The sequence below is a fragment of the Nelumbo lutea genome, chromosome 1 (genome assembly GCF_056320005.1).
Source record: "Nelumbo lutea isolate HS-2025 chromosome 1, American lotus-T2T, whole genome shotgun sequence".
Lineage (NCBI taxonomy): Eukaryota > Viridiplantae > Streptophyta > Magnoliopsida > Proteales > Nelumbonaceae > Nelumbo > Nelumbo lutea.
In genome coordinates, this window is record NC_142684.1 from 38,490,508 (window position 1) to 38,512,066 (window position 21,559).

At 42.2% G+C, this 21,559-nt stretch overlaps 1 protein-coding gene across 1 annotated transcript; it reads left to right on the top strand.

Annotated features, from left to right (window-relative positions):
- Window positions 1–4,856: 4,856 nt before the first annotated feature.
- Window positions 4,857–5,612, top strand: LOC148874328 (uncharacterized). Its single transcript, XM_088960804.1, has one exon. The coding sequence runs from the start codon at window positions 4,857–4,859 to the stop codon at window positions 5,610–5,612; it is 756 nt and encodes a 251-aa protein (XP_088816930.1).
- The last annotated feature ends 15,947 nt before the right edge of the window (window positions 5,613–21,559 follow it).

Genomic DNA, 21,559 nt, shown 5'->3' on the forward strand with positions numbered 1-21,559 from the left:
GGCACACTTGATCTAATACATAATGATGTAAGTTGTCCCCTGAGTGTTAGGACACGAAATCAACACGTGTATTTCATCACCTTCACAGATGATTTTTCACGATACGGTTACGTGTACCTAATGAGACACAAGTCTGAATCCTTTGAAAAGTTCAAAGAGTTTAGACAAGAGGTCGAGAAATAGTTAGGGAGAGAAATTAAGGCCCTTCGATCAGATCGAGGTGGCAAGTATCTCTCTGACGAATTCAGGGACTACTTAAAGGACAATGGGATAGTATCACAATTAGCTCCTCCTGCTACACCACAACTTAAAGGTGTTTCGGAGAGGAGGAATAGGACCTTATTGAATATGGTCCGGTCGCTTCTCATACACTCAGAGTTATCCACATCCTTTTGGGGTTATGCATTAGAGACTGCGATTTATGTGCTGAATTGGGTTCCAACCAAATCGGTTTCGAATACTCCATATGAACTTTGGACCGGAAAGAAACCAAGTGTCAGACAGTTGAAGATTTGGGGTTGTCCAGCACACGTTAAAAGAATGAGTGCAGACAAGTTGGAATCCAAGACCAGCCATTGCCTATTTGTAGGCTACCCAAGAGGTTCTGTAGGTTACCGATTCTATGACCCAAGTGAGCAGAAAGTGTTCTGCAGTCGTAATGCACAATTCTTGGAAACCGACTATATCCTGGACACCCATCATCAGGAAGTTGTTCTTGATGAGGAGAGCTCAGGAGTAGTGGGAGATGTCCCACAAGTTCCAGGTAGTGACCAACCTAGAAGATCCACTCGGGTATCCAGGCCACTAGTCCGTTATGGTTATGACCAGGATAGTTACCTAGTGGAAACCTTGACTAGTGAGGAGGATCCCGTGACTAACACGGAAGCTATGTTGGACATAGATTCCCAGAAGTGAGTGGAGGCCATGAGAGCAGAGATGGACTCAATGGAGACCAGTGGAGTCTGGACTCTAGTAGATCCGCCCTCTGGGGTAAAAGCAATCGGTTGCAAATGGATTTACAAGAGGAAGAAGGCCCCCGATGGTAAGGTTGAGACATTCAAGGCTCGTCTGGTGGCGAAAGGGTACACTCAGAAAGAGGGCATCGATTATGAGGAAACCTTTTCACCTGTGGCCATGCTTAAATCCATTAGGATCCTGCTAGCTGTAGCAGCATACCATGATTATGAGATTTGGCAAATGGATGTCAAAACTGCATTCCTGAATGGAGATTTTATTGAAGATATCTATATGCAACAGCCGCAAGGCTTCATTGCTACAGGTCAGAAAACACGGTATGTAAACTTAATAGATCCATTTATGGACTTAAGAAAGCTTCTAGAAGTTGGAACATCCGTTTTGACTCTGCCGTCAAATCATTTGACTTCGAGCAGAATCCAGATGAACCCTGTGTCTACAGGAAGTAAAGTGGAGATAAGGTTACCTTCTTGGTTCTGTATGTAGATGACATTCTACTCATTGGGAATGACGTAGGTATGTTAACTACGGTGAAAGTATGGTTATCACAGTAATTCTCCATGAAAGATCTTGGAGAATCCTCCTATATACTAGGTCTTCGACTCTATAGAGATAGATCGAAGCGGATAATAGGATTATCCCAATCTGCTTATATTGACAAAATAGTCAAGAGATACAGCATGGAAAACTCCAAGAAAGGAAATGTTCCATTCAGGCACAGAGTCACTCTCTCCAAGAAGATGTCTCCCAAGACTTTTGAGGAGATTGATGGCATGAAAGACGTTCCCTATGCCTCTGCCGTAGGGAGCATCATGTATGCCATGCTATGCACTCGTCCTGACATAGCTCAGGCAGTGAGTGTAGTAAGCAGATTTCAGGCCAAACCAGGGCAGGAGCATTGGACTGCTGTGAAAAACATACTTAAATACCTTCGATGGACAAAAGAGTTTTGTCTAGTATTCGACGGTAGCTCACTACAGATCCAAGGGTATACAGATGCCGATTTCCAGTCAGAACTAGATGATAGAAAGTCTACATCTGGATATGTTTTCACGATAGGATCATGTGCTGTTTGCTGGAAAAGCAGTAAATAGGGGTCCTCTGCAGACTCCACGACCGAGGCCGAGTACATTGCCGCAAGTGAGGCTGCCAAAGAAGTCGTATGGATGAAGAAGTTCCTTCATGAGTTGGGAGTAGTTCCGTCTAACACATCACCCATCCCATTGTTGTGTGACAACAATGGAGCCATTGCTCAGGCTAAGGAGCCACGAGCCCACTCGAAGTCGAAGCACATCGAGAGAAAGTACCACGTACTGCAGGATATTGTTGGTAGAGGGGACGTCCTGATTCAGAAGTTAGCGTCAGCAGAAAATGTAGCAAACCCATTGATAAAGCCACTATCACAGAAAGTGTTTGAGAAACACATGAAAATTATGGGACTCCGGCTAGTACCTGATTGGACCTAAGTGCAAGTGGGAGCTGTTAGACAGTTTTGTATGCCCTTAGCTTCAATCAAAATTGATGTACATTATGAGTTTATTGTTAATGAATAAAATTGCATATTTGATTCATGTTCCCTTGGTGTGTTTCTATGTAATACCCTTAAACTGGACACTTATTGAGACTCGTGTTAGTTTAGAAAGTTCACAGCCAGTGGGTTGGTCTGGGGAGACCTATCCTGACAAGGCTGACACTGTGGTGCCATCAAGTCGGTTGGGGTGGCTTGTCTCAGCTACCGGGGTGAAACCCCAGGCACATACAGTGTAGGATTAATTGAATCTATGAACTAGACCAGATTTCCAGTATTGCCTTGGACCTTGGAGATTGATGGGCAAAACTGGAAAGTTACACCCGACCCCTAGACTCGATTATGATATTGCACTAGGTGTCGGATTGGGCTATCTTTGATGTACCAATCAGTGAGATCCTTAGCGGGGGTCAAAACCTGGGTATGTTGGGACAAAGGTAATGATCGGGGATGCACTCTCACTGTTGGAAACCAAGACTGCCGGCAGCCGATTTCAATCGTTGAAATTTGTTTTGCAAAGTATATTTTATATGATTTCTAAAATGTTTGCAAAAGGTTTTAATTCCCGGGATCCATATAAGTGGAGAGTTCAACACTGTTCCTTGCAGCCGAGGGAGAGGTCCTCTCTTGTCGGGCAGTGTATGATTATTAAGGGCTGAGAGGTTAAGTGTAAGACCATTGAGGATAATGCCTGATGGGCTAATCTTGCATCTGCCCACAGTCCCTGGGTGTTACAGGGTGGCTTGGCCCAGGGACCACTTAGGGTAAGTGTTGGGCCCGTAGAGCCCATTCGATGGGTTTCAGGGGGTGCACTATCTTTAACAGTGTATTCGACCAGGCCTTGTAACAAAGGCTGGGCCGAACCCATGTGGCTGATGTGTAGATCAATGCTTGGGTCCCATGCCATACAAGGAAGCCCAACTGGGCAGCAGTTAGGAAGGTTAAGTGAGCACATAAGCTTGATGGGCCTAAAGCCCATTTCGAACTGGGCTATTTATTTAGTTAAAGGGGCGAATTCTGAGATGGATTAGCAGATAGGATAGGGTCTTAATCCTATCCACTCAGAGAGTCCAGATCTGAATGTGATTCATATCTAGAAACCTCCTAATGGGATTAGGATAAAGCTAATCTAATCTGCAGATAAGATAAGGGTTTATCCTTATCACTAGAAGAGAAGGCTGATCCAAATATGATTTGGATAAGCACCTCCTAATGGGATTAGGAGCTGATCTTTTCAAGTTAACAAAAAGAAGGAGGGGGCGGCAGCCTTGAGAGAGACCAAGAAACACATCAGATCCTCTTTAGTGCTGAAATCAAGAAGAGAGAATTCTGCACCCTGCGAATACTCTCTTGCCGCCCTGTTTGCCAGTTCGATCTCCAGCTGTGGGAGAAGTCAAGATTGGATCTTGACATCAGTTCTTTGAGAAAGGATTGAAAAGGAAGCTGTGCTCACGTTCCATCCTACTGTTTCTTGCAAAGGACAGAGTTCTTGGGGAAGAACACTGTTGATTCTGCTCCTTCCTGCACTGCACCATCTTCAGTGGGAGCTGTCTTTGGATCCTTCCTTGGGCGTGAACACCTTCGTTGGGAGATATTACTTCTCCGTATCAGGTATTATTCTCTCCCATTTCTTTTGGTTCAGATCTGGTTCAGTTTAAGGTTCAAGATTGATCCTTGAAAATATGATTTTTTAAATAGGGAATGTGATTTCCAGTTGAAGGGAGAGAAAAATTTTTGAAATTCGCCCCTTATTCCGCAATCTTTGGGCGTCCATGGGATGGACCTCTCATCCTTTCACACAGCCCTGCCATTGATGAAATTATTCAAGAAAGGCATCAAGTTCGAATGGACCTAGGATCATCGGGACACATTTGAGCGGCTGAAGCAAGCATTGGCTATGGCGCCTTTGATGTCACCACCCAAAGACAGACAAGATTTTAGGATATACATCGCAACAAGGACAGAGGCTATAGGATGTCCGTTGGCACAAGAAGATGAGAGTAAAGTAGAAACCCCCATTTATTACACTAGTGGGACCCTCAAAGTAATAGAGAAGAATTATTCTCATAAGGAGCAATAGTGCCTGGCCTTAGTCTTCTTCACACAAAAAATTATGCACTACATCCTAGGGTGAAAGATGTGGCTCATCGCACAAAGTGACCCAATCAAGTTCTTCATGGACAGACCTCCCCTCTCTAGTAGACTCATAAAGTTGATGATGTAGCTCAATGAGTACGCGATAGAATACATACAACCTAAAGCCATCAAATGTTAGGTAGCAGTAGACTTACTGGCCACCTTTCCATCAAGTTCTGACTTCCCTATATCAAAAGAGGTCCTTGGAGACATACCCATGGTTGCCCTAGTGGAAAGTAGAGAATGGATCCTAACCTTTGATGGGAGTAGCACAAACACTTCGGAAGGCACTAGGGCGACCCTAACTTCCCTTGATGGGAAGACCTCCGTGTATTCATTCAAGCTTCAGTTCCCCTACTCCCATAATATAGCAGAATATGAAGCACTAGTCCTTGTCTTGATAAAAGCAATAGAAACCGGTGCAAAAAAGATAAAGGTGATTAGTGATGCCAAGCTAGTGATTGGACAGCTCAACGGTAGTACGATGGTGAAGGAGCTAACCATCTTACCCTATAGGGCCCTAATCCTAAAACTGGTCCACAACTTGGATATAGATTTCAAACACCAGAATAGGTTCACCGACGCGTTAGCTACCCTAGGGTCTAAGATACAACCCAACTCAGAACCTATAGAGGTTACCATCCGGATGGTCAACAAACGCTCAACTCTCACCTTAAAAGACCTGGTGGAAGATGAGAGACAAATAGCGGCTGACAATTTGAGGCACGAAGTGATACAGAAACTGAAAGGTCAAACAATGGGGACACAGGACATTAGGTTGATCGCAAAGTTCCGGTTGGTGCAATGGATACTATATCATAGAGAGTCAGATGGTGTGAGGACACGGTGCTTAGGCTTGCAGGAGGTGGAAGTGGTATTGGACAAAGTTCACAAAGCCAATTGCAGAGACATCACATGTACCCTGTTCCGCAAACTACAACGGTTGGAATATTGTTGGCCCACGATGAAGTGAGACTCCACTAAGGTGTAGAGAGAATGTGATAAATGCATCCCACTGACAGACATCAAAGAATGCTTAGTAGTCTACGATGAAGATTGGAGGAAGATGTACATAGGGTACCTGCGAGAATGCACACTCCCCATCGATATCTAGCTGCGAAGGAGGCCACTATCCAAAATCAAAAGATTCTACCTCTAAGATGGGGCGCTCTACAGAAAATCTCACATGGTAAAACCTCTGCAATGCTTAGCCGATGAGGAAATTGATGACATATTTGAGGCATCCCATAGATCTGAACCCACAACCCATCAAGGCCAGATTGCCTTGCATAACCACATCCTACACCTTGACTTTTATTGGCCAACTATGATGGAAGACACACAGCGGCATGTGTGTCGGTTCCACAAATGCAAAATCCATGGTGATAGAATCCCCAAACCTATGAATAACCTACATCTAGTTATCATACCCTAGACCTTCCACACTTGGGGGGTAGACCTCATAGGAAAAATACATCCACCCTCTAGGGGGTACTGTTTCATCATTGTGGCAATAGAATACTTCACTAAGTGGGCAGAAGCCATTCCCTTGCAACAAAATTGTGTAGCCAACATAGCAGACTTCCTAAGACAAAACATAGTCCATAGATTCAGGGTACCCATGCGGATATTGACTGATAATGGCCTGTCCATCAAAAATCAGGAAGTCTACGACCTTTTAGGGCATCATGGTGCAAAATTAGGCACATCTACAACATAATACCCCTAGGGCGATAGTCAAGTGGAGGCCACAAACAAGACATTGCTAAGGATGCTGAGCAAGATAGTGGCCGATAATCAAAAAGATTAGGTAGATAAACTATCGGAAACACTGTGGACTTATTGCACATCTATCAGGAAAAGTACATAGGCAATGCCCTATACTTTAGTCTAAGGTCAAGAAGCCGTACTACCAGTTGAAATAAAAGTTGTATTTGTAACGATAGCCTTTACAATGGGTAAGAAGAGCAAGTCATAAGACTTCGACATTTTACTTGCAAACAAGCTCGAGGTAGTGGACGAATTTAGAGATCGGGCTGTAGAAAAGCAAAGTACATACAAATAGGCCCTAGCTAACAACTTCAACTGGCATTTACAGCCTTGAAGCTTTAAAGAAGGGGAGAAAGTATTGAAGACAACTCAAAGTGTCAGGCAAGGAAAATCTACAGGAAAGCTCGCACCAATGTGGGAAGGACCCTATGTGATAAAGGAAGCCCATCAATCGGGTTATTATGAATTAAAAACTATGGACACAGGCGAAGATGATGAAATCATAAATGGTTATTGGTTGAAACCTTACTTCGAATAGTCATATATCTCTACAATCATACAAATGTGCATTTTTTATCCATTTTGAGTACCTTTAGACCAATTTTTTTTATTTGTGATATGGTCTCACATTATGATAACGATAAAAGATGAATTCTTCCTTTCAATTAAGCATATACACACCTATCTTGTTCTCATATATGCTACAAACCTGTTTATATATGTCTAGCTTATCATGCTCTCAAAGCCCCAGACACCCAATGCAATCTGGCACCCTGGGCACACATACAAAGCCCTGGACACCCCGAGCATCTTAGTAAGCCCCGGCACCCCAAGCATCTATACAAAGCCCCGGACACCCCAGGCAATTTGGCACCCCGAGCACACATACAAAGACCTGGACATCCTGGGCATCTCAGTAAGCCCCGACACCCCAGGCACCTATATAAAGCCCTAGACACCCCAGACAATTTGACACCCCGGAAACACATACAAAGCCCTAGACACCCTTGGCATCTCAGTAAGCCCCAGCACCCTAGGCATCTATACAAAGCCCCAGACTCCCTAGGAAATCTGGCACCCCGGGCATACATATAAAGCTTTGGACACCTTGGGCATCTTAGTAAGCCCTGACACCCCAGGCATCTATACAAAGCTTCGGACACCCTAGGCAATCTGGCAGCCCGGGAACACATACAAAGCCTTGGACACCCCGAGCATCTCAGTAAGCCTCGAAACCCCAGGCACCTATACAAAGCCATGGACACCCCAGGAAATCTAGCACCCCGAGCACACATATAAAGCCCTGGACACCCTGGGCATCTCAGTAAGCCCCGACACCCCAGGCATCTATACAAAGCCCCAGACACCCCAGGAAATCTGGCACCTTAGGCACACATACAAAGCTCTAGACACCCCGGGCATCTCAGTAAGCCCCAGCACCCCAGGCACCTATACAAAGCACCGAACACCCCAAGCACTCTACTAATCCCTAGCCCAGGCACATCAGTAAGCCCCACTACCCCAGGCACAGATAAATCCCTGGCAACCCCAGGCATAGAGAACCCCAGGAGTAGCAAAAACTACATTTCCCCACAAAGAGGCCCAAGATCATCTCTCCAAATATAGACATCAATACATACTCCACATATCGCTCTTTTTTTTACACATTATTGGATATTGGAATAACCCCTTAATTAACTAGCTTACTTGTATAACTTTATTGGGTCAACCCCTTTACACCCGATAGCATCTCAAATGATAAACTAACACTGTTTGATTTGTGGTAAAATTTGCTATGCTTGTGCTAATACTTGATCGTGATAGAGTCCAACAAGCACTTCAATCCTAACAAGTGATGATAAACGATGATGACTTGCTAAGAATAACATTTTTTCAGGTGTTTTTCTCATGTGTTGACAAAACTTCATCACGAAAGGTAATGAAGGACTTAATCTCAAGCCCTAACCATATTGCACACACAGAGACTCATTTTCTTGAGGCACAACAACATTTATCACATTTTGGGGGAAAAGGTTCAACTTCCCTTTCCTATGCGCGTGCTAAGATTGTTTGTATTATATAATAATCAAGTTATCGCACTTAGTGATGTTTTAGGAATTGGAACAACACTCGATTTTCTTCTTTCTCTATGCATGTTGGGGGTGCTTCACTAATGGCAGAAGAATTTTCTGCCCAACCCATACAAGCTCTCTAGCTAATCGCCATAAATTAATGAAAATAATTCCCAACTACCTCTATGTCGACAATGAAACTCCATTAGCAAGCAACACTTTGTTCCTCATGATCGAGCCTAACCCATAATAAAGCTGGAGCTATACAAGATACTGGTGAAGGGGACACATGCACGTAGTCATGTGAGAGGAAGTTCTATCGATAGAATGCATAAACCTCTCCTATTGAAATTGACAAACATAGATATTTGTTTCCTTAGTAGAAGAGGGGGACCAAATCTTGCCTCGCAACATTAAAATTAATATGCCATCTTCACTAATGACAGCAACCAACTTAGCACAACTCATTAACTGTTTGCGATGAAGCGACAACCCACTTAAGAAAAATCGCTAACCTATGACCGCTACTATGTCTCTATTGCATAATAAGCACAAACACAAGAGTAGCGTATCACGTTGCCCACATATCCGAACTATGGACATCCTATAAATGCACTAATAGCCTCACAATAATCATGAAGACCAAACGCACAAAAACAAGGTTGGGGATTGAAAAGTTGAGAGCAGATGATTTCCTTACAGTTCATAACAACATTGGTAGAAAAATCTATCAAACTGGGTAACATTTAACAAAATATTATACAATATTTGGGGCATCCCCAACACTATCAAGTACAAATACAACACAAGATAATCACTTGGCCCATTCCTCCTGAATTGTGGCTATAGTCTCTAATACATGGTTGGTTTCTTCAAATTGCTTCAAACCCTCCAGTTCTGCCTTGTAGTCATCTAGGATCCACTCTTGCCACCACACTCTTCCTTCAGATCCTTGAGCTTGCCTGCTGTTGTGTGATTTATGCATAGTTAATTCAGGCAAGTGTACCTTAGTCAATTGTGCGTATAATGATGAGAAATGTATCAATCCCACAAAGAATAGATCACAATATCAAATCAATTTTAATTAACCTAATTTGAACTTGCGAATCAATTGAATGAATAAAAACTAAGAAGAATTAATGCAAATCCAAAACTTAATAAAAACTGAATCGATGAATGAATGAAGCTAGGGTTTAGATTTCATTGAATGAAGGTTATATAAATACCTATTTAATCCAACTCAAGACCAAAATTACCCTAAGGTATTTTAAAGTTATTTGCATGTGATGGTGGATTTCCCTAAATTAATTAATAAGCTTTCTCAAATCATATTAATCCTTTATTAATCCAATTCTCCCATCAAATTTCTAAGTGGTTGTCAAAAGGAAAAATAAGCATTATTTGGAAATCTCTAACCATAGAAGGGGATTTGACTCACTAGGCTTCCTTGATTCCCACACATGAGCTAATCATCTTTCGATATCATAGTCTATCGTGCGATTTTTATTGCCTAGGGATCTAATTCATAACAATCCTTTGGTCAATCATGCATGAATCATCAAATCATTAAAAGTTTGGCCAATTCTTTTAAAGAATTAAGCACAACAATAAAAATTCCTCATGCGAATAATAAAGGTCTTGAATTGAATTAAGTAAATAACTATATAATCTTAAGATCAAAATCCATCTAAACCCTAGCTAAGAGAATTTAGCTAAACATCATTAAATTCAACATACTCAAGAAAATTAAAGGGGAAACACAGTAAGAACACATCAAAGAATGAATAGAATAACAAGAAAACTTTAACCTTTTGAGGTTGAAGACAAGTGCAGCAACTAAGCATTCCTCCCACTTGGATTCGGATTCTTCCTCTCCTTCTCTAGCGCGCTAAAACTGCTTCCTCTTATCTTCTCTGCCAAATTCTCTCTAAGGATGTGCCCCTTTTCCTTGAGTCTATGATCCTTTTTATAGTGCAGCCTCCCCTTAATTGCTTCTCAATGCAGACTCCTAATTCAACACAAATTAGGTTCTTAGTCTTTATCTCAGTTGAATTCCTATCTCTTTTGGACTACAAACTGCCAGACCCGAAACGGGTAGCTCAGTTTTCACTTGGTTTTAGGCGGAATTTTGGTTAGAAATAAGAATAAGAGTTGTAGCCCTATCTCTTAGCTTTAACTATCCATTTGAATCACCTCAATCCGAATTATAGGAAGAAAGTTATGCCCAAAATACCGAACATATATCAAAATAGGAAATTTCCCGATTTTTGTGCATACATATCAAATCCGATTTCAATGGATTCTCTCCTTCATGGCTACTTCATGGAGCATCTGAAGGGATAGGAAATTCATCACATGGATGCCCAAGATTTCGGAATAAAGTGGGCGAATTTCAAAAATTTTTCTTTCCCTTCAACTGGGAATCGAATTCCCTATTTAGAAAATCATATTTTCAATGATCATTCTTGAACTATAAACTGAACCACATCTACCAAAAGGAGGAGAGAGATAATACCTGATACAGAGAAACAATATCTCTCAATGGAGGTGTTCACGCCCAAGGTAGAAACCAAAATCTGCTCCCACTGAAGATGACGCAGTGCAAGGTGGAGCAGAATCAGCAGTGTCCTTCCTAAGAACTTGATTCTTCCCAAGAATCCCTTTAAGATAAAGGATAATCCTTATCTTATCTGCAGATTCAATCAGCCAGCTCCTAATCTAATTAGGAAGTTTCCAAATCTAAATCTCATTTAGATCTTGGACTCTCTGAGTGGATAGGGTGTGGGCCCAATCCTATCAGCTGATCTCATCTCAGAATTCGCCCTTTAAACACTAATCAAATTAGTCCAGTTCGAAATGGGCCTTATGGGCTTAAGGCCCATTTAGGGTTATGTATTCATTAAGCCTTTCAAACTGCTGCCCAGTTGGACTTCCTTGTATGGCGTGGGACCCAAACATTGATCTACACATCAGCCACATGGGTTCAGCCCAGCCATTGTTACAAGGCCTAGCCGAATACACTGTTATGGACAGCGCACCCCCTGAAACTCATCAGATGGGCTATATGGGCCCAACACTTACCCTAAGTGGTCCCTGCGCCAAGCCACCTTGTAACACCCAGGGACTGTGGGCAAATGCAAGATTAGCCCATCAGGTATTATCCTCAGTGGCCTTACACTTAACCTCTCAGCCCATAATGATCATACACTGCCCGACAAGAGAGGACCTCTCCCTCGGCTGCAAGGAACAGTGTTGCACTCTCTCAAGTATGGATCTCGAGAATTAAAACCTTTTGCAAATCATTTCGAAACCATAATATATATACCTTTATATCTCATATAAAATATATTTTGCAAAACAAATCTCAACGATTGAAATCAGCTGCCAGCAGTCTTGGTTTCCATCAGTGAGAGTGCATCCCCGATCATTACCTTAGTCAGACAAAGGGGCTGATCCTGTCACTATGATCACCCACTCAGATGAATTCTCAGACTGTCCCAACATACCCAGGTTTTGACCCCCACTAAGGATCTCACTGATTGGTACATCAAAGACAGCCCAATCCGACACCTAGTGCAATATCATAATCGAGTCTAGGGGTCAGGTGTAACTTTCCAAATTTTCCCATCAATCTCCAAGGTCCAGGGCAATACTGGAAATCTGGTCCAGTTCAAAGATTCAATTAATCCCACACTGTATGTGCCTAGGGTCTCACCCTGGTAGCTGAGATAAACCCACCCAACCAACTTGGTGGCACCACAGTGTCAGCCTTGTCAAGATAGGTCTCCCCAAACCGACCCACTAGCTATGAACATTCTAAACTAACACAAGTCTCATTAAGTGTCCAATTTAAGGGTATTACATAGAAACATACCAAGGGAACATGAATCAAATATGTACTTTTATTCATTTACAATAAACTCATAAGGTACATCATTCTGATTGAAGCTAAGGGCATACAAAAAAAACTGTCTAACATCATTAGTGTTGCATGGTCCTTCCTCCATGATTATCTTGATCAATGAAATTAAAGTCCTCCTTAAAATTTCATAATTAAGTTAGAGGTATGAAAATATGTACAAATATAGGCTTATCACCTGCCACCCTAACAATGCCTGCCTTGATAATTTTCGATGCCCACGAACATCCTTGATGGAACAGATCAAGTCATTCTGCAGAATGTCCCGGCTCACCTTCCAAAAGGCATGCGCTAATGTCACAACCCATCGATCGACCTGACTCATGAAGAAACTGATCGATGAAAATGCCCGACATGCTTCCAACCAGCAGGCGAAGACAACCCACAATAATTCCTCTGGCGGGTGACGTATCATGCAACTCATCAGGGTAGTAATGGTGTTAAGGGCAGGACCCACAACGTTCGGATGCAGATTTACGTCTGGCAACCACTCAGCATGGATCACAGTCGATGCAAACTGAGCAATCGCATTAGAGACGTTGTACTACACTCCTCTACCTTGAACATGCAAAAGATCCACCACTGCAAAGTGCAACAGCGGGAGATTGTGATTATCCTAGCACCCCAAAAATTACCGTTGTATTTGGTCCAATTCCTCCTCGTAAGTTAACTCCTCTAGAGGAAAAGCAAACTTGGGCTCCGCATTACCGTTCCTCAAGCAGTGCTCCAAGTCACCTAAGATCTCAGGCGCTACAACTTCATCGCAGTCAGGCTATGAAAGGGCATCCCTAGAAGCATTGCTAACGACATTGGAGGACCGGGACTCTACACAAATTTTCCCCCTGCATCCCCAAAAGCATTTGCATTAGCGACAATTTCCTCACACTGTGTTGCCGCCTCCGACCTCTTTTCTGACTAACTGACCTGGTAAGCCTCCCGAACAGCGGAGTGCATTGTATCGTGGTCACTTTCAGTGCCCCAGCCACCACGGGTTTAGATGCAGGGGCCTGCATTTGTTAGACAGTTATGCCCTTAGCTCTAATTGGATTGATGTATATTTTGATATTTATTGTAAATGAATAAAGTATATAATTGATTCATGTCATTGTGGTGTGTTTCTGTGTAATACCCTTAAACTGGACACTTATGAGACTTGTGTTAGTTTAAAATCTTCACAGCCTTTGGATAGATCTTGGGAGATTTATCCTGCCAAGGTTGACACTCATGTGCCGCCAAGTTGGTTGGTGTGGCTTGTCTCAACTGCTAGGGTGAGACCTCAGGTACATGCAGTGTAGGTTTTCTTGAAACCCTAAACCAGACCAAATTCCAATATTGCCCTGGACCTTAGTGATAGATGGGCTTTACTGGAATGTTACACTGACCCCTAGACTTGATTATGGTACTGCACGAGGTGTCGGATTGGGCTATCTTTGATATATCAATCAGTGAGATCCTTAGAGGGAGTCAAAACCTGAGTGTGTTGGGACAGTCTGAGAATTCATCTGAGTGGGTGATCATAGTGACATGATCATCCCCTTTGTCAGACAAAGTGAATGATCAGGTAATGCACTCTCTCTGAAGTAGGCTTCTAGGAGTTGGAACATCCAGTTTGACTCTATTGTCAAACAGTTTGACTTTGAGGAAAATCTAGATGAGCCTTGTGTTTCTAGGAAGACCAGTGGGGATAAGGTTACGTTCTTGGTTCTATATGTAGATGACATTCTACTCATTGGGACATGATGTAGGAATTTTAACTACGGTGAAAGTATGACTTTCACAACAATTCTCCATGAAAGATCTTGGAAAAGCCACCTATATCTTGGGACTGTGGCTCTATAGAGATAGATCAAAGAGGATAATAGGATTATACCAGCCTACTTACATTGACAAAATAGTCAAGAGATACAGTATGGAGAACTCCAAGAAATAAAATGTTCCTTTTAAGCATGGAGTCACTCTCTCCAAGGGTATGTCTCCCAAGACTCCCGATGAGATTGAGGGCATGAAGGTGATTCCCTATGCCTCAGCCGAAGGGAGCATCATGTATGCCATGCTGTGCACTCGTCCTGAGATTGCTCAGGCAGTGAGTGTCATAAGTAGATACTAGTCTAACCTAGGATAGGAACACTAGACATCTGTGGAAATATACTAAAATACCTTCGAAGGACAAAAGAGTTTTGCCTAGTATTAGATGGTAGTTCACTACAGATCCAAGGGTATACTGATGCCGACTGCCAGTCAGATCCAAATGGTAGAATGTCTACATCTGGTTACATCTTTATGATGGGGTCCTGTGTAGTAAGAAAAATGGTCTACAACCCAAGCCAAGCACATTACCATAAGTGAGGCTTCCTATGAATGAAGGTGTTCATTCTAGAATTTGGAATTCAGCACATCACCCATTTCATAGTTGTGTGACAACATTGGACCCATGGGAGATTGATGTTAAAAGGTAGCATCAATGGAGAATGTAGCAAACCCATTGACTAAGCCACTAATATAGAAAGTGTTTGAGAAACACGTGACGTGCATAGGACTCCAGCTTGTACCCGATTGGACCTAAGTGCAAGTTGGAGCTATAAGACAGTTATACCCTTAGCTCCAATCAGATTGATGTATCTTTTGACATTTATTATGTTTAGACAGTTTTGTATGCGCTTAGCTTCAATCAAAATTGATGTACTTTAAGAGTTTATTGTAAATGAATAAAAGTGCATATTTGATTCATGTTCCCTTGGTATGTTTCTGTGTAATACCCGTAAACTGGACACTTATTGAGACTCATGTTAGTTTAGAATGTTCACAGCCAGTGGGTCGGTCTGGGGAGACCTATCCTGACAAGGCTGACACTGTGGTGCCATCAAGTCGGTTGATGTGGCTTGTCTCAGCTACCGGGGTGAGACCCCAAGCACATACAGTGTGGGATTAATTGAATCTTTGAACTGGACCAGATTTCCAGTATTGCCCTGAACCTTGGAGATTGATGGGCAAAACTGGAAAGTTACACCCGACCCCTAGACTCGATTATGATACTGCACTAAGTGTCGGATCGGGGTGTCTTTGATGTACCAATCAGTGAGATCCTTAGCGGGGGTCAAAACCAGGGTATGTTGGGACAATCCGAGAATTCATCTGAGTGGGTGATCATAGTGACAGGATCAGCCCCTTTGTCGGACAAAGGTAATGATCGGGGATGCGCTCTCACTGTTAGAAACCAAGACTGTCGGCAGCCAATTTCAACCGTTGAGATTTGTTTTGCAAAGTATATTTTATATGAGATATAAAAGTATATATATTATGGTTTCTAAAATGTTTGCAAAAGGTTTTAATTCCCGGGATCCATATAAGTGGAGAGTGCAACACTGTTGCTTGCAGCCGAGGGAGAGGTCCTCTCTTGTCAGGCAGTGTATGATCATTAAGGGCTGAGAGGTTGATGTGTAGCTCATTGTGACACTAGCAAGTGCACTAGCCGTTCAAGTAATAAAGTAGTGAGTGAAGTATCGTTCCCACGAGGATTTAGGAAACAATTACCAATACTAAATTGAGCACTTCTTATCTGATCAACAAATAAATCAAAACTCTAATGAAAGCTAAGAAATCCTAAATTAAAATCTATCTAAATCATTGGCCCAATTGCCTTCAATTCAGGTTAGAAGAGTAAGCAGTAAATGTCAATCTCAGAATTCAGCAATCTATCAATTTGGATCATTCGAATGAATCATGATTGAGCCTTGGTTTGGTGAAACCCCAAGGTCATGAACAGCCTCTCTCAAGTGCATGTTCATCCTATGCATGAGTGACGGTTCTTCTATCTCTAGCAAGAATCTAATCCCCATGCATGCATTTCTTCAAACACTTCTAAGGCATCAATTCAAATCTGAATTGATCACCAACTGAATTGTGCAAGTTATCTCTAACCTTGCACTCAATTCAGTTCTTGAATAGTAGATCTGAATTCCTAGAGTCTCTCTCAAGCACTCTAGGAATTCCAAGCTGTAGATTAATTCGCCCAATCTGAAAATTGCAGATCTGAATTCTCTTTCAAGCAATTCAGATCTTGCAATCTCAGATCTGAGAATTCAGATCTGAGTTTTGAAGGTTAGTTGGCCGAATTACTCTACAATCACACCCTTATTCAAGAAACTTCAAGTACAATGCATGACCATTTGAATGAATCAAAAAGAATTAGATTGCTGAACTGAAATTTTACAAGCTGAAATACATCAAGGAAGAATGGAAACAAGGAGAAAGAAGAAAGAACATATAACTAAGAAACTGAATTCAAATCAAAAGAGAATGAAACTACAAATGATTTATTACAGAAGATCTTTGAATCACAAACTCTCAATTCGAACTCACCTTCTTCTTCTAGCTTGCTTGTCTTGAACTTCCTTCAGCCCTTCTTCTTCTTCTTCCTTGCGCCTAGCCTTCTTCTCTTCTCTTCTCTCAAGGTGGCCGAACCTCTAAGAGTGGGAGAGCCTTCCTCTCAAGCAATTGAACCACTTTCTCCCCTCCTAGAGGCCTCCTTATATAGTTTTTCAAGGGGGCTCTTGCCCCTTCTTGAAGCCTCTAGAATGGGGTGTATTACACCCCTCATGAACCTTCTAGAGTGCTCCCTCCTTCTCTTCAAGAAACATCTAGGAGTTGCCGCCCCTAGCTCCCTTTGGGATGCTATTTGGGCTACAACTTAGCTTGCTTTTGAGCTCATGTGGGCTACACTTTAGGCTGTTATTTGGGCTAAAAATGGGCCTTCCTTGCTGGGCCGAATTCTCCTCATAGCTAGGCTTTATTTTCTTGGGTTTTCTCAAGGAATTCACTTGCTCTTTTTGGGCCGAAGTGCTCTCTCTTGCTTCCACGACCGGGCTGGACTAAAATTGGTCTTTTTGAACCTTCTTTTCTTGCCTTTTTCCTTCCTTTTCTTGGATTGATTATCCCTGAACTTATTCTTAGCATTAAGCTAAATTAAGGCAAAAATTAATAAAACCGGCATAAAAATCCATGCTAAAGTCCTCAAAAATTATAGATAAATTGTAAGTTCATCAGAGGTTAAGTGTAAGACCATTGAGGATAATACCTGATGGGATAATCTTGCATCTGCCCACAGTCCCTGGGTGTTACAAGGTGGCTTGGCCCAAGGACCACTTAGGGTAAGTGTTGGGCCCATAGAGCCCATTTGATGGGTTTCAGGGGGTGCACTGTCTTTAACGGTGTATTCGACCAGGCATTGTAACAAAAGCTAGGCCGAACCCATGTGGCTGATGTGTAGATCAATGCTTGGGTCCCACGCCATACAAGGAAGCCCAACTGGGCAGCAGTTAGGAATGTTGAGTGAGCACATAAGCTTAATGGGCCTAAAGCCCATTTTGAACTGGGCTATTTATTTAGTTAATTAAATGGGCAAATTCTGAGATGGATTAGCAGATAGGATAGGGTTTTAATCCTATCCACTTAGAGAGTCCAGATCTAAATGTGATTCAGATCTAGAAACCTCCTAATGGGATTAGGATAAAGCTAATCTAATCTGCAGATAAGATAGGGGTTTATCCTTATCACTAGAAGAGAAGGCTGATCCAAATATGATTTGGATAAGCACCTCCTAATGGGATTAGGAGCTGATCTTTTAAGTTATCAAAAAGAAGGAAGGGGCGGCAGCCTTGAGAGAGACCAACAAGAAACACATCAGATCCTCTTTAGAGCTGAAATCAAGAAGAGAGAATTCTGCAGCCTATGAATACTCTCTTGCCGCCTCCCTGCTCTTGTCGCCCTGTTTGCCAGTTCGATCTCCAGCTGCGGGAGAAGTCAAGATTGGATCTTGACATCAGTTCTTTGAGAAAGGATTGAAAAGGAAGCTGTGCTCACGTTCCATTCTACTGTATCTTGCGAAGGACAGAGTTCTTGGGAAGAACACTGCTGATTCTGCTCCATCCTGCACTGCGTCATCTTCAGTGGTAGCAGTCTTTGGATCCTTCCTTGGGCGTGAACACATTCGTTGGGAGATATTACTTCTCCTTATCAGGTATTATTCTCTCCCATTCCTTTTGGTTCAGATCTGGTTCAGTTTAAGGTTCAAGATTTATCCTTGAAAATATGATTTTTTAAATAGGGAATGTGATTCCCAGTTGAAGGGAGAGGAAATAATTTTTGAAATTTGCCCCCTTGTTCCGCAATCTTTGGGCGACCATGTGATGGATCTCTCATCCCTTTAGTGGTATCAGAGCCCAAGTTCAAATCTTGAACCATTCTGTTTCAGATCTGAACCTATGCAATTAGGGAGAAGGCATTCTACCCAATTTGCGCAGATTTGGTTTTTGGGAAATTTGTTCCCAAAAGAAATGGGCAAATAATCTGAAATTAATTTTAAATAAATTTGATTATTATTTAGAATTTTTCTTTATAATTTTCTTGATTTATGGGTTGTTCGTCCATGAGGAGATCGAATTCTTGGTTTGCGCAGGGAACCTGCGATTTTGCAGTTCTTGATTTATTTTGGGTCTGTAAATATTTTTTTTATTATTTTCTAGACTCATTGTATAGGTATTCGATCTGATGTAATTATTAATAGAAATAGGATTTCTATTTATTTTATTTTGGATCGAAGTTGGCGGCGCAGAAAAGGATATTTCGTAGAGAAGGAGATTTCGCAGATGAGAGAAATGCTATCTGCGATTTGCAGTTTGTGAAACTGCATTCTATGATCCAACCTCTGTTTTGCAGAAAGGATTGTGCGAACAGCCCTATTTGACTGATTCTTGTTTTTCCTTTTATCATTATTTAATTTCAGATTATTTTCTTGAATTAAGGATTAAATTAAAAAATCAAACCCTAGACCCATTCGAACCAAGATTGGTTCAAAACTGTTTGGACCAATTCTAGGGTTTAACCAAGGCTGAAAGTCAGCCCTAATTTCCCACTAATGGGCCTAAGGATTGATATTTAATTAAATGGTTAATTCGGTCCAGCCTGTAAAGGCCCAGTTTTAAATAGTTAAAACTGCAAAAGCCCATTTTAAAGGATAAAGCTATATGGGCCGAACTGGGTAACCCTAATTCAGCCCATATACCTAGATAATATTAATGGTTAATATTATGGAAATTTAACGGGCTTCCAACGGGCCTTACAGATAATTAATTGATTGGATCAATTTATCCCTGCATGTGATGTATGGATGTGTGATGTGCTGCGTACATGGGCCATAAGTACTTGGCCCATGCTCATTCGACAGTGGCTCTTGCGCACACCATGACTGAATGCACATCATTGCCATGGTGTCCCTTTTGGTCATTGGATAACTTCCCTCAGTGGTGGACCCCCACACCTCATCAAGAGGTTACGTGCGGAACCCTAGCCGATTCAAGGCTCACCAAAATCTGGCTTTGTGAAAGTCAGTGGGAGCCACTTTGGTTTGACCTAAATCAAACTAGGGCGTAATTTTGTTCCCTCCAGCTAATATGAGTGCATGTGATAGGGAGATTCATATGATGAACTCTCTAAAGGCCTTCCAACATTAGCATGAGGATGGGTCCTTCAGTAATGAGGAAACGCACCAGAAAATGGGTAATCCATTTGCTGTTGGGCTTGTCTGAGTGTTTCATAAGATGATAGAGGCGTCATAGACCGATGTGGGAGGGGCTTCACTAGAAAATGGGAACTCTCTCACGGTACCTTGGCGTTCACGAATATGATGGGTAAGCCCTCACTGGACAGAAAGGTTTACCTGAAAACGGCTTTGAACCTTGTCTGATAGAGGCCAAAGGGAAAACTCATATGATGAGTGGATGTGATCCTTCACAGAAAGGTGGTGGGGTTATGCAGCAGAAACAGTTGGCTCCATGCACCCTATGTGATTTCCCACATGTCCAGAGACAACCCATAGTCTCCGTCACTGAGAGAGGAGGGAAATCTTAGAGACGAATAAATGGAAATGGATCGTAGATTAAAATCCATATCTATGAAATGAACATGAATCCTATTAGGTTGTGGACTGATGTTTGCTCTTTTATCAGAAAATGGCAAACGAATCTTTTGCAAAACTGCTTGATGACAACAAGTTGAAGGGCCCAAACTATGCTGACTAGTACAGGAACCTTATGTTGGTCCTAGCTTCTAAAAAGCTGGACAAAGTGGCAAAGAATCCTACCCCAGAGCGTCCGAGTGATAGGGCTTCTGAGGCCCGAAGAAGAGATTATCAAGAATGGGAGGAGAAAAACTCCCTTGCCCGGTGTTACATCATTGCCTCCTTAGACAACCTGATACAGAGGCAGTTCGATCAGATTGAACTTGCCAAAGACATATTGGACAGTCTCAGGACAATGTATGAAGAGCATAATCATTCTACTTGACAAAAGGTCTTGAAACAGTTCATGACCGCACAAATGTCCAAGGGTCAACAAGTTCACGACCATTGTCTTCGGATGATGGGATACATCAATGAACTAGAGGCTCTTGGATCCGGGCTAGACCTTGCAACCCAGATAGATGCTATCCTTAACTCTTTGCCTCCTTCCTTTAATCCATTCATCATGAACTATAACATGAACAAGTTGAATGTCAGCTTACAAGAGCTCAGCAATATGTTGCAAAGAGCTGAAGAACTGATTAGAAAGGATGAGCCTGTAGCCATGCTTGTTGAAGCTGGCAAGACAGGCAAGAGAAAGAGGAAGGCAAATAAGCCTAAGAAGAAAGCCGCTAAGAGCAAGAAGTAGAAGAAAGACAAAGCATCGGATGCCTGTCACTTCTACAAGAAGACCGGCCACTGGAAAAGGAACTGTCCTACCTACCAGGAATCCAAGAAAGGTAACTTCGAAACTTGTGTTATAGAAACCAATTTGTTGGTAGCTTCTGCATCCTGGTGTATTGAATCCGGGCCTTCAACTCATGCTTCTAACTCACTGCAGGGGATCAAGGTAAGCAGAAGGCTGAGTGAAGGAGTAGTCACACTCTTCTTGGGGACTACTGCAACTGTTGCAGCCGCGGCCATAGGAACCGTGGAATTAATTTTTAGAGAAGGAACAATTGTACTGAAAGACTGTCTTTATGTGCAAAATTTAAGGAGAAATTTGATTTCTGTCTCAAAACTGTGTGCAGATGGTTATTCTGTCTTCTTTAGTAATATGATTACTATTAAAAGAAACAACAGATTCATCGCATACGGGGAACTGG

Excerpts from the sequence above, each read along its gene's own strand:
- LOC148874328 (XM_088960804.1), top strand. The coding sequence starts at position 4,857 with ATGGTTGCCCTAGTGGAAAGTAGAGAATGGATCCTAACCTTTGATGGG.